The sequence below is a fragment of the Myxine glutinosa genome, chromosome 1, assembly GCF_964187855.1.
Source record: "Myxine glutinosa chromosome 1, kmMyxGlut1.1, whole genome shotgun sequence".
Taxonomy (NCBI): domain Eukaryota; kingdom Metazoa; phylum Chordata; class Myxini; order Myxiniformes; family Myxinidae; genus Myxine; species Myxine glutinosa.
In genome coordinates, this window is record NC_136261.1 from 67174025 (window position 1) to 67187998 (window position 13974).

General features: G+C 47.9%; 1 protein-coding gene across 3 annotated transcripts in view; it reads left to right on the forward strand.

Moving 5' to 3' along the window:
* IPO13 (importin 13) overlaps positions 1-13974 on the forward strand; it is a 308248-nt gene that overhangs the window by 259407 nt on the left and 34867 nt on the right. For 2 of the 3 annotated variants that reach the window (XM_068112643.2, XM_068112659.2), the window contains 3 exons: positions 4371-4423; positions 4516-4582; positions 4723-4781. In XM_068112643.2, the coding sequence (XP_067968744.1) occupies positions 4371-4423; positions 4516-4582; positions 4723-4781 (179 nt within the window). The remainder of the gene's footprint in view (positions 1-4370; positions 4424-4515; positions 4583-4722; positions 4782-13974) is intronic. The other variant, XM_068112650.2, reaches the window with a different exon arrangement.

A 13974-nucleotide genomic window follows, 5' to 3' on the forward strand; every position in this document is an offset into this window, starting at 1 on the left:
TTCACGAGCCTCGATCTTGTATACCAAAAAAAAAAAAAAAAAAACCCTTCCCCCCCCCCCCCCCCCCCTCCTCCAGCGTCCTTAAACGTATTTTTAACTTGAAGGTCACAAGAAACTCATTTTGCAATAAATGTTCGTTTCCCATTAATCGTGCACTTTCCAAAATCCAATCTCACCCCTCCCCTCCAAATCTTCCCCATCACCCCTCCCCTCCAAAACTTCCCCATCACCCTCCCCCCCCCCCCCCCTCCAAATCTTCCCCCTTGCCCCTCCCCTCCAAAGCCTCCCCATCACCCATCCCTTTCAAATCTCCCCCCTTGCCCCTTCCCTCCTAAACTCCCCCCACACCACTCTCCTCCTAGACTCCTCCTCGCCACTCCCCTCCTAGACTCCCCCCTCACCCCTCCCCTCCAAATCTCCCCCATCTCCCATCCCTTTCAAATCCCTCCCCTTTTCCCTTCCCTCCTAAACTTCCCCCTAACCCCTCCCCTCATAAACTCCCCCCTCGCTCCTCCCCTTCAAATCTCCCCACCCTCATTTCTTCTCCATTTCCCCCCTCTCACCCCTCCTCCTCAAAGCGTCCTCCCCGCTTCTTCCCCCTTCCAACTCTCACCTCCATCTCCCCCAACCTTCTGCCTCGCTCTTCCCCCTCCTCAAATAACACCTCTGTGCCTCACCCAATCACCATCAAACCTTTTGTCCATCCCATCCTTCCCTTTCTTCGAGCTATTCTGAAATCTCTGACACACCTTCATCAGCTCTCCCTACCTCTTCCTCCTCTTCCACATCTTACCCTACCCCTCCTCCCCCCTGTTCTGTTCTCCCCCTTCCTCTTCCGATGCTCCCCCTTCCTCTTCATTAACGGTATGGACCTCAAACATCTGGGGCCTACGTTCAAACTCAACTGATCTCTCCATACAGGTTGCTTCTGTCAAACCAGACGTGATCTGCTTAATAGAAACTTTCCTCCTTCATGATGTCTCTGATTTCTTAGTATCTCTCCCGGGTTACTCCCTCCTCTGGTATGATAGACCTGAGCCTCGTCCTGGAGGCGGGTTGCTATCTTTATCAAAAACTCTCTTTCTCACTCGCCCTGCACTGCCCTCTCTCCACCTTACCCCCAGGAATACCTCTGGCTACGGCTACCCCTTCGCTCCCACCTCTTGTTCACATGTGTGTTGTAACGTCCACCAAACAGTGATGACTCCATCTACATCTCGCTGTCTGATAATATGGACCAACTTCTATCAACTCATCCCAACTCTCTCTTCCTCATATGTGGTGATTTCAATTGTCACCATGCCAGTTGGCTGGGTGTGGGTATCTGTCTCACCAGCCATGGCTCCTCAGCAAAGGACTTCTGCGACTCACTGGGTCTGACGCAATCTGTCAATTTCCCGACCCGGATCTCAGTCAACAGAGCATCTTCTCTTCTGGACTTGGTTATGACTAACTTCCCTGAAAATGTCTGCTGCTCTTCTTCTGCTCCAATCGGCTCATCTGATCATGTGCTTGTTAAAGTGGACATCTCTCTGACCATTCTCAGGGAACCTCCTCAGCGTCGACGAGTCTGGCATTTCACTCAGGCCAACTGGCACGGTCTTCAAGCAGCCATCAATCATCTGGACTGGTCTCCCATCTCTACCACCTCTGACATCAACTCATCCTGGGAATTCTTCCAAAGTAAATTGCTCTCTCTCTCATGCACAGATTTGTCCCATCTCGTCTTCAGTTGTCATACCCTTCCTCCCGTCCATGGTACACGGAATCTTGTGGTGAGGCTGTTGCCCAGAAACAATTGCCTTCGTCTCCTGGAAAGCAAATCCAACGGAAGGAAATCTCATTTCCTTTCACAGGGCCTGAAACAAGTGTGTGTCCACCCTCAGGAGAGCCAGGAAACAATATCTCTCCGTTCTCAAGACTGAACTCTCTTATCTGTCTCCCTCTTCCAAATCCTCGTGGTGTCTGGTCAAATCTGTTTCTGGTGTTTGTTCCCCCTCCATCCCCTCCCTTTTCTCAAACGGCTACACAGCTGACTCCACACGTGAAAAAGCTGAATGCCTCAACTCTGTGCTTGCCTCTAAATCTTGTGTCCCAAACCCATCCCTCTCTGTACCCACCCTACCCAGTCGTACCCAGTCGTACCCAGTCGTACCCAGCTGCTCCTGGACTCTGTGTCCTTTCCTCCTGACAAGGTGGAAAAGTTTCTGTGAACCCTCGACTCTGATTCTGCAACTGGACCTGACGGCATCAGCCCACGGGTCCTAAAATCCTGTTCTTCCACTCTTTCACTCCCTCTCTCTGTTCTCTTCACCCTCTCTTTTGCTCAAGGTCATCTGCCATCTGCTTGGAAATCAGCCAACATCACCGCTTTACACAAAAAAGGTGCAAAAACAGATCCTAGCAACTACAGACCAATCAGCCTTCTCCCAATTATCAGCAAAGTCATGGAATCCATCATTGCTTCGGATATGAAATCTTTACTCTTCTTCAATGGCTTGATCTCTGATCATCAATTTGGTTTCAGACCAGGTCACTCTACTCTGGACATGCTGCTTCTGTTGTCTCAACAATGGATGGAGGTCCTCAATGCCAAACAGGAAATTAGAGCTGTCTCCCTCGACATATCACGTGCCTTCGATACGGTCTGGCACCCCACTCTGCTCACCAAACTCTCCTCCTTTGGTATCCATGGAAATCTCCATGCATGGCTGGCGGACGTCCTCTATAGTCGTAGTCAACGTGTGGCCCTGAATGGGTTTCTCTCATCTCCTCTTCCAGGTTCAGGCTGGAGTTCTTTAAGGCAGTGTTCTGGGCCCTGTGCTTTTTCTGGTCTTCATCAATGATCTGTCCGACTCTCTTGAAAATCCTCTCTATCTTTTTGCTGATGACTCCACTCTCTGCCGCTCCATTCCTCATCCCTCAGATCGGCAGTCTGCAGCCTCCTCACTCTCTGTAGATCTGGACAAAATCACAGACTGGGCAAGCAAGTGGAACATGTCTTTCAATGCTGACAAATCACACACTCTTACGATGTCTCTCCGAAAAGACAGACTGGACAACCCTCCCATCCACTTTCTGAATAATCCTCTCCAAGAAGTTCTGTCACTCAAGCTTTTGGGTCTCACTATCTGCCATGATCTTTCCTGGGAAAACCACATTTCAAATCTGGCCTCCAAAGCCAGTCGCCGACTGGGCATCCTCCGTCGTGCGAAGCCCTTCCTTGGCACACCTGAGCTCCTCACCACATATAAGGCTTTCATCCGCAGCTCAATGGAATACTGTTCCCCCCTCTGGGCTGGTGCTCCTGCCTCACACCTAGCTCGTCTTCACGCTGTTGAAACCAAAGCGTTCAGAATAATTGGAATCTCCCGCGATGAAGCTACCTCCGAGGGCCTTTCACTTACTCACCGCAGGCAGGTTGGTGGTCTTTCCGTCTTCTACCGACTCCTCTCCGGCCTTGCTCCCCTAGCTCTCTCTGGGCTCTGTCCCCCAAATATTCCTACAGGTCGCACAAGATCTGCCTGCAACCCTCTTATGGTTAAACTGCCAAAATCAAGATTCTCTGCTCACCTTCACTCCTTCATTCCTCTTTTCTCCCACCTCTGGAACAAACTCCCTCACTCTCTTCAATCCCACTCCTCCCTCCAGGTCTTTAAAACAGCTGTTCACCACCATCTCTTATCTTCCGCCATCCAAAACCTTGATCTTTTCTACCCCCGCTAATTTCACCCCAAATCCACTTTTTTGAAATACCAACTTCTTCCTGGAAGTCCTTGGTGTCCTTGTGTTTATACTTCTCCCACCCCCCCCCCTCCCCCCTTCCCACGCCGCCTCCCCCCAAGCCCTCTCCCTCCCACACATTCCCGATGTCCCTGCTCTCAAATGTTGTGTTTATGTGCTTCCCCTTCTCTCCCCATCTTGTCTACCGCTCCCCTTTTTATATACTTTGTTTTTTTTGTCTGTTTGATTTGTTTGTGTGATAAATGTTAGCTCTTTCACGAGCCTCGATTATGTATACAAAAAAAAAAGATCACTTTAAATTCTCGTTTGGGGATCCAGATGTGGATCTTCACCAAATTGAATCAATTCATCCTTCTCACACATCCAACGTGTCCCGCCAGTTTTGTCTGAATACATCCATAACTTTTTGAGATACCGTGCTCAAAGACAAACATAAGCCCCATCCACTTTCGGCGGCGGAGGTAATAACATTTGTTGGCTATTGTTTGTCGCATGTGTCTAAGGAAATCCACATTGATCATTTATGCCCACATCACGATGTATGTGACATCTGTTCTGCCACTTAGCACTTGCTTGACGTTGCATTAAAAGAGAATCTTTACTTTTACTCTGTCTGGCCATTGCAGGACCAAGAGATCACCCAGATATCGTTGATTCATTCATGCAGCTCTTATTACAGGTAAAATTGTCGAACATTTTAAAGTAATTCCAATCTTTGTACACGTCCGTAGGCAGCGCCAGGCGGCGTCTGATTTTCATTGCTCGTTTCAGGCTCTGAAAAGAAAGGCGGATCTCTTCATTGCAGATAACTGTGATTTTAAGGCCTTGTTTCATTGTGGTAAGCTTTCCTGTTTTGTTGCTTTATCACCATCCATGTGTAATTAATCTTTTACGATTCCACATCTGTGTCCGTGACTGCATTGATGTCCTATTATTTTATTTTATTTTTTCCTCCCGTTTTCTATTCTTTCTGTAAAGGACTCATTTCACTGAAGTTTCCTGAAGGTCCCACAGTGAAGTCTGCTTGCGGGTTCTTTGTAAGTGGTTGAAGGATTTTATCTGTTTGCAAATGCCCTTTATTGATGTCTGCACTTGCACCGTCTGGATCTGGTTTTGACTCGGGTCCATTGCTGAGGTTTCTGGTGTTACTCTGGTGAGGTCATCATCCTGGAGTCTTTCAGTGGCAAAAAACAACAACAAAAAACCCAAGCTGTTCTGTGCTGTAGCATCTTCTTTGAACCCATGAGTGAGGTTTCTGGATTATCCTGTTCTCAAGTCTGCAAATGTAATTTTGGAAAGCGTGGCCTGCTGTTTCAGCTTCGCGATCTTCTACTGCCTTTCATTTGGAATAGTATTCCCTGCCCTTTGAGTCCTTTCATCCATCACACATTCGTCTCATAACCGGTGCCTTGTTAGCTTCACAAATATCAAAGGTTTTCTTTTTTTGCTCAACTCCACTCCTTTATCCCGCTCCCCCCTCTGCACACTCCTATAGCCTTCTCCATCTGTTCTTTACTCTTCATTTTTTTTCCAATTTAATTACAATATCACATCACCTTGTTTTATTGTTCTTCTACAAGCCTGGTGTTGGCTTAGTGGTTAGGGTGCTGGCTTGGGATCCTAGGATCCTGGGTTCGAATCCCGGTCGATCGCTGAATTAATGCCAGGGGGTTGACTCAGCCTGTCATCCTTCCGAGGTTGGCAAATTGAGTACCAGCTTGCTGGGATGAATGATCCTGGTGTGTACCCCGATTTAGAATAGGTACACCGTATCCCTGCGCATCGTAAGAGCGTGACCAAGGGTTGGCGTCAGGAAGGGCATCCGGCCATAAAGACATTGCCTCAAACAGGGAACCATGATTGTCATGGGGCCTGCAAGGCTAACCCCCGCTCTAGTGAGGAAAAATGGCCTTAAAACGATCATTCATTCATTCATTTTTTACAAGCCTCTTTTTTAAGGAAAACGAAAGACAGAATTTATCATTTGCCCTTTGGATAGCCATACTTGTAACAAGGAAAAAAACACTTTTTTTTAATGTTAAAGGTTCCAGTCATGGACTATATAGTCCTCATCGAGACCAGGCCTTAAATAAAAGAGCTGCGTTGATAGAAAAGTGAAAAAAAGAGCACTAAGAGTTTTTGAGGAAGTAAAAAATCTGCTTTTTGAAAAGGGGAAGATCATAAGTGTTTGGAAATGCATGGGGAAGGTAAAGAGTTCCATAGTTTGGCAGTCTAGGGGAAGAAACAAACATCATAATGTCCCACCCTTGATTTGCCAATGGCCACACAATAATCATGCGATGTAGTGGCTTGTTGAGTATTCCTGGGTCTCGCTAATGCCGGAGGTACACAAGCAACAAGTTATTGGGAGCAGAAACAGAGGTAATATCTGTAGAAAAGAGAAAGAGAACCAAAATTGTGGTGCAATTCGAGCAGTTTGAGTTTTGATGTCAGATTGGGAGAGTTGATAAGTCTGATTACTTTGGATTAAATTCTGTCCCGTAAGTATGTGGAGCTAGAACGTCCCCAGATGTGAGAGCATGGTTGATTAAGGGTTACATTGTTACAGAAACAGTGACCTGTATAAATGCCGGAAATAAAATTATTAATACTGGTGGGGTCACCCGTGGGAATCCCACGGGCATGGAGGTGTATCGTTGCGATCGGTGCAACCGTTTTTGCATTACCCGGGACAATCACGTCAGGCGGGAGTCCAAACCTGAAAATGCTGGAGACCAAAGCTGAAATTGGAAAAACAATATAGCCTATTTTACTCCGGGGGTCCCAGGATTACCCACCTAACATTTCGTTGCGATCGGTTTAGCCGTTTTTGCGGTACCTGGGAACGGACGGACGGACATTTGGTGAATTATAGTAAGATTTTACAAACTCAAGTATCAATCTTATAATTAATTTCAAGTATTTGTGCATTTGTTTATTATCCTTTCGCAGCCGAACTGGAGCAGCTGGAGGCCCCAGATTTTGTGTGTAGGTACTTCACAATTTGGGCAAGGTTTTAAGCAACCGCATGTTGGGCTTGAAGGCCACCAAAGTCTACTATAAGGTGTATATTGGGATGTGGGGTCAGGCAGTGTCGCCGGCCTGCAGGCAAAAGGTAACCACCATGACGGCATTTACTCCATAACTTGCAAATGTCCGAAAACACCATCCCGTAAAAGCTCACACAGCCGGGCAGCACTGGCAACACCCCTCCTCATTACCACCCCCCCTCCCACACCCCCACTCCCACTCTCCCACGATGATACAAGCTCAAGTTAGGCTGTTCAAACTTCCTCTTGTGGCACAGCTAAGAGACTTCTAGCAGTCTAAAATGCAGACCAGTGATGGGTCAAATTGCAGACAAAGCCAAATGTATTCCATAGGTTGGGGGGCAACCAGTGAGGGGAACAGAAGAACGAACATACACAGCGACACCACTACCAGTCTGGGAAGCAGGCCTGTGTTGGAGCAAAGAACCAGGGAGACGCACAAGAGAATCTTGGGCATCCTGTGAAACCAAACCAGGGCAAGCTGTGAAAGAAATGTTGTCTCCTTTTCCTTTTTTTTCTAAATTGGGGGATATTAATTGAGGAAATAGATGGAATGTAGTCTGTGTTATTGGTTGTTTTCTCCAAATGCGGGCTTCAGAAGGTGGAAGGGAGCCCTCCGAGATCTCGATGTATCCACCTTCGTGTGTGTGTTTGTGTATGCGTGGATGTGTGTATGCATGCATGTTGTTTTTGCCTGTTATCCCCTCACGTGTGTGGGCCTCAGGAGATGGAATGTAGCTCTACCGGCACTCAAAGTATCCACCTCCGTGTGTGTGTGTGTGTGTGTGTGTGTGTGTGTGTGTGTGTGTGTGTGTGTGTGTGTGTGTGTGTGTGTGTGTGTGTGTGTGTGCGCGCGCACCATTATCGTGCATGTGTGCGTGCATCATTGCCACGGTCCTCATCCTTCTCAGGCCCTTCTTCCACTAGGGTTCGCCAAATCGCAGGCCCCCCTCCCTGTGCGTGTGCGTGTCCTCAACGGGTTAGAGTCGGCAAAAACCTCTCAAGCCACTGGCACCTTCCCCTTCCACCACCAAATCCGCCCACGAAGCTGTTTTATTCCACACGTTAATGGTACTCGTGGAGCTCGGTTCCCTGCGAGCATAACATGGTGAAAAGGAAGTCGCCAAATTCCAGGTCCTCGCTCCCAGCATAATGAAGTCAGAGAAACCCAGCAAGCCGCCAGGTCAGGCTGCATTACAGATGATCCAGGTGACCTCAGGCACCATGTGCGTGGCCCTTTGCCCCAATAAAGCCACTGTGCACTCTGAAACCGCTGCACACGGCACAGATCCCTAGATCTCACCTCGCTCTCTCACATCCTCAATGGACGGAGCTCTACAAGAAGAGGTCCGTCAAAGCCTGGGCCTTCCCACCCAGCAGCACAGTGTCCACAGGTCCTCCCAAGCTCCAGAGCCAGGCTGCCCAAACGCACATCGAACAGTCTCATCACATCAAAGCTGCCGTTCTCAGGTCAGTCTTTACTATCTTTGAAACTGATTTATTCGATACAGCTCCTGGTCCTATCCGTCCCAGGTGAGAGGGAGGTGGCACAACCGGCAAGTCATGCTGCCTCGCTCGCTGCCGCCATCTTGTGTAACCTTTTGACTGATCCTTCCCCAAGTGTGTGTGTGTATGTGATTGAATTGTAAGGAACAGAAAATGAAAAGAAACAAAAAAAACGTGTGTGTGTGTGTGTGTGTGTGTGTGTGTGTGTGTGTGTGTGTGTGTGTGTGTGTGTGTGTGTGTGTGTGTGTGTGTGTGTGTGTGTGTGTGTGTGTGTGTGTGTGTGTGTGTGTGTGTGTGTGTGTGTGTGTGTGTGTGTGTGTGTGTGTGTGTGTGTGTGTCAGTCATCTGCGCCATCTGCATTCATCGATCACTTATAATATTCATGCTGTTAGTATTACACCACCATAATTACAGATCGTCCCTTTATAATCCCTCCTCACTCCAGTGTACAGCTGGTTCCCATGCTAAGTGTTACGGATTCATCACTTCCGTTGTTGTGGTTTTCATCCACTGTAAACATTTTTGATTCCATGTACTATTATTGTTGTCGTTTAAGGGAAATAGATATTACTATTTTCAAAAGGTAAAAAAGTTAATGTTTTAAATGAAACCGGAACCGGACGTAGAGGAAGAGAAGGCGGAGCGAGTGAGTCGGACAAGAAGCCTAGCTGCTTCGAGGTCTGGAGCGAACGATTGACGAACGAGAGTCACGAGTGAACTTTGGGTTTCCCACGAAAGAGATTCCTGCGACAGAGTTGTCATCGCTGTGACAGATCAACCTGCATGTCAGGTTTTGCGGTTGATTCCGAGGAGAATCATCGTAGTGCCGTTACGCCTCGAGAATGGGCCGTCGGCCATTTTGACTCGCGCGCTATGCGCTTCGCTTTAACCATTGTCACCGCATTCAGACGTGAATCTGGTGTGTGTGTGTAACGTGGCTTTTGAGTGGGAAATCTGCAGTTCGCCGATTTGGAGCCGTGGAACGTCCATACCCGAGGGTGTGATTTCCCAGTCGCCTTGAGGGCACCTTTGCGCAGCTTTGGCAGCGGGACTGTGACTGTCATCCGAACGGGATTCTGGTCTCGATACGACATCGTACGGCCGGTCACTGGAGTGGATCGACGTTGGCTTGAAGCCGGAACCAACTTTGGCTTGAAGCCGGTCATAGAGACATTGGGGAATGTTCTTCTTTTCGCTCACTTGGAGCACAGTGAGTTATATTGTACGAGCCTGATGGTACCACCATAGGAAATATATATTGGTTGTACAATTGATTACTATTGTTGTTGTACTGTTATTCTTGTGTGATTTTAATACAATACTTGTTTGTTGGTAGCAATTGGTGTGGTTTCACCATTGATCTTTGACATACAGAATAACGCATCTTTCTGCCGTGAATCCTCTCGGGGCTCGGAGGTACACCGTGACCGGGGTTTGGGGAGGAGCACGTAACAGAAATTGGGGGCTCGTCCCAAATTCCGTCCGGGATTAAATTCCCTAACATTCGTCCGGGATAGAATTCCCTAACATTCCCAAAATTCCCAAATTTGGAATTTTTCTAACATTCCCAAATTTTTCAAAAAAAATTGGAAAATTTTTGTGTGAAGGTTAACAGGTGCTAACTAATAGTCACCATGGTGTTTGATGCAGAAAAGTTTGCGGCGTCCCCTAATGAGGCACAGTTCCAAGCGTTAAAAAGATCGGAACTCTTGATATTGGCCAAATATTTTTACTTGGAGGTCCGAGTTAATATGAAGAAAGCAGAGATGCAGACATTGGTGGTAGAATCTCTGGTGGGACAAGGAACATGGAAAGAGGTAGCCTTGGATTGGTTACCCGAGGAAAAAGAAAATGTGGAGCTTCGGAAAATGGAGATGCAACTGCAGAGCCAGGAAAGGTTAAAAGCAGAGGAAAGGAGAGCTGAAAAAGAACTCGAGGAAAGAAGAGCAGAGGAAAGGAGAGCTGAAAAAGAACTCGAGGAGAGAAGAGCAGAGGAAAGGAGAGCTGAAAAGGAACTCCAGGAAAGAAGAGCAGAACAGGAACGAGAACTCGAGGAGAGAAGAGCAGAGGAAAGGAGAGCTGAAGAAGAAAGAAGAGCAGAGGAACGGAGAGCCGAAAGGGAGTTAAAGGAACGTGACATGGAGTATCAGCAGGAACTTAAACTCAAGGAGCTGGAATTAATGGGAGAACGGAGAGAAGTAGTATCCATGCTGGCTAGTTCGACAACTAGTCAGAACACTTGGGATGTTGGTAGGCATGTGAGGCTGGTTCCACCCTTCAATGAAAAGGAGGTAGCCAAGTTTTTTTTACACTTTGTGTAAAAGTGTAAAGGAGGTAGCCACTTGTAAGTGGCTCAAATGCTAAAATGGCCTGTGGGGTCCTGGACTATGTTAGTGCAAAGTGTTTTGGTGGGTAAAGCTCAAGATATCTATTCGGCTTTACCGATTGACCAATGTGCAGATTATGAGATAGTGAAGAAAACCATTCTCAAAGCCTATGAATTGGTCCCTGAAGCTTACCGGCAAAAATTCAGGAATGCCAGGAAGAGGGAGAGTGAGACCCATTTGGAGTTTGCCAGAATGAAGGAAACCATGTTTGATCGGTGGTGTGACTCGAAGGGGATTGGGAAAGACTTCAACCTGTTGCGACAATTGATCTTGGTGGAGGAATTCAAACAGTGTGTCCACGCAGACATTGAAGTACATCTGGATGAAAAGAAAATACCAGAGTTGTATGACGCAGCAACCGTGGCAGATGACTATGCCTTGACACACAGGATGGGGTTCCACAAACCTAACTTCCTGCCTAGAGTTAGCCTGGGGAGTTATGGTAAATCAGGGGCGGAGATCAAATATTCATGGAGGCGGCCTAGAGATGACTATTTTTTTTTTTTTTTTTTGTATAGAGTCGAGGCTCGTGAAAGAGCTAACTTTTATCAAACAAACAAATCAAACAAACAAGCAAACAAAGTATATAAAAAGGGGAGCGGTTGATGAGATGGGGAGAGAAGGGGAGGAAGCACACAAATACCACATTTGAGAGCAGGTACATCGGGAGATGTGTGGGAGGGAGAGGGCCTGGGGGGAGGCAGGATAGGTATAAAACGCAAGGACACCAAGGACTTCCAGGAAAGAAGACAAAAGTCACCTCAAAAAAGTGGATTTGGGGTGAAATTAGCGGAGGTAGAAAAGATCAAGGTTTTGGATTGGGGAAGATAAGAGATGGTGGTGAACAGCCGTTTTAAAGACCTGGAGGGAGGAGTGGGATTGAAGAAAGTGAGGGAGTTTGTTACAGAGGCAGGAGAAAAGAGGAGTGAAGGTGAGCAGAGAGTCTTGATTTTGGCAGTTTAACCATAAGAGGGTTGCAGGCAGATCTTGTGCGACCTGCAGGAATATTTGGGGGACAGAGCCCAGAGAGAGCTGGGGGAGCAAGGCCGGAGAGGAGTCGGTAGAAGACGGAAAGACCACCAACCTGCCTGTGGTGAGTAAGTGAAAGGCCCTCGGAGATAGCGTCATCGCGGGAGATTCCAATGATTCTGAATGCTTTGGTTTCAACAGCGTGAAGACGAGCTAGGTGTGAGGCAGGAGCACCAGCCCAGAGGGGAGAGCAGTATTCCATTGAGCTGCGGATGAAAGCCTTGTAAGTGGTGAGGAGCTCAGGTGTGCCAAGGAAGGACTTCGCACGACGGAGGATGCCCAGTCGGCGATTGGCTTTGGAGGCCAGCATGGAAATGTGGTTTTCCCAGGAAAGATCATGGCAGATAGTGAGACCCAAAAGCTTGAGTGACAGAACTTCTTGGAGAGGATTATTCAGAAAGTAGATGGGAGGGTTGTCCAGTCGGTCTTTTCGGAGAGACATCGTAAGAGTGTGAGATTTGTCAGGATTGAAAGACATGTTCCACTTGTTTGCCCAGTCTGTGATTTTGTCCAGGTCTGCAGAGAGTGAGGAGGCTGCAGACTGTCGACCTGAGGGATGAGGAATGGAGCGGCAGAGAGTGGAGTCATCAGCAAAGAGATCGAGAGGATTTTCAAGAGAGTCAGAGAGATCATTGATGAAGACCAGAAAAAGCACAGGGCCCAGAACACTGCCTTGGGGAACTCCAGCCTGAACAGGAAGAGGAGATGAGAGAAACCCATTCAGGGCCACACGTTGACTACGACGAGAGAGGAAGTCCGCCAGCCATGCGTGGAGATTTCCTTGGATACCAAAGGAGGAGAGTTTGGTGAGCAGAGCGGGGTGCCAGACCGTATCGAAGGCACGTGATATGTCGAGGGAGACAGCTCTAATTTCCTGTTTGGCATTGAGGACCTCCATCCATTGTTGAGACAGCAGAAGCAGCATGTCCAGAGTAGAGTGACCTGGTCTGAAACCAAATTGATGATCAGAGATCAAGCCATTGGAGAAGAGGAAAGATTTCATATCCGAAGCAATGATGGATTCCATGACTTTGCTGATAATTGGGAGAAGGCTGATTGGTCTGTAGTTGCTAGGATCTGTTTTTGCACCTTTTTTGTGCAAAGCGGTGATGTTGGCTGATTTCCAAGCAGATAGCAGTTGACCTTGAGCAAAAGAGAGGGTGAAGAGAACAGAGAGTGGGAGTGAAAGAGCGGAAGAACAGGATTTTAGGACCCGTGGGCTGATGCCGTCAGGTCCAGTTGCAGAATCAGAGTCGAGGGTTGACAGAAACTTTTCCACCTTGTCAGGAGGAAAGGACACGGAGTCCAGGAGCAGCTGGGTACGGTGGGTACAGAGAGGGATGGGTTTGGGACACAAGATTTTGAGGCAAACACAGAGTTGAGGCATTCAACTTTTTCACGTGCGGAGTCAGCTGTGTAGCCGTTTGAGGTAAGGGAGGGGATGGAGGGGGAACAAACACCAGAAACAGATTTGACCAGATGACACCAGGATTTGGAAGAGGGAGACAGATAAGAGAGTTCGGTCTTGAGAACGGAGAGATATTGTTTCCTGGCTCTCCTGAGGGTGGACACACACTTGTTTCGGGCTTTGTGAAAGGAAATGAGATTTCCTTCCGTTGGATTTGCTTTCCAGGAGACGAAGGCAAGTTGTTTCTGGGCAACAGCCTCACCACAAGATTCCGTGTACCATGGACGGGAGGAAGGGTATGACAACTGAAGACGAGATGGGATAAATCTGTGCATGAGAGCGAGCAATTTACTTTGGAAGAATTCCCAGGATGAGTTGATGTCAGAGGTGGTAGAGATGGGAGACCAGTCCAGATGATTGATGGCTGCTTGAAGACCGTGCCAGTTGGCCTGAGTGAAATGCCAGACTCGTCGACGCCGAGCAGGCTCCCTGAGAACGGTCAGAGAGATGTCCACTTTAACAAGCACATGATCAGATGAGCCAATTGGAGCAGAAGAAGGGCAGCAGACATTTTCAGGGAAGTTAGTCATAACCAAGTCCAGAAGAGAAGATGCTCCGTTGACTGAGATCTGGGTCGGGAAATTGACAGATTGTGTCAGTCCCAGTGAGTCGCAGAAGTCCTTTGCTGAGGAGCCATGGCTGGTGAGAGAGGTACCTGGTACCCACACCCAGCCAACTGGCATGGTGACAATTGAAATCACCACATATGAGGAAGAGAGAGTTCGGATGAGTAGACAAGTTGGTCCATATTATCAGACAGCGAGATGTAGATGGAGTCATCACTGTTTGG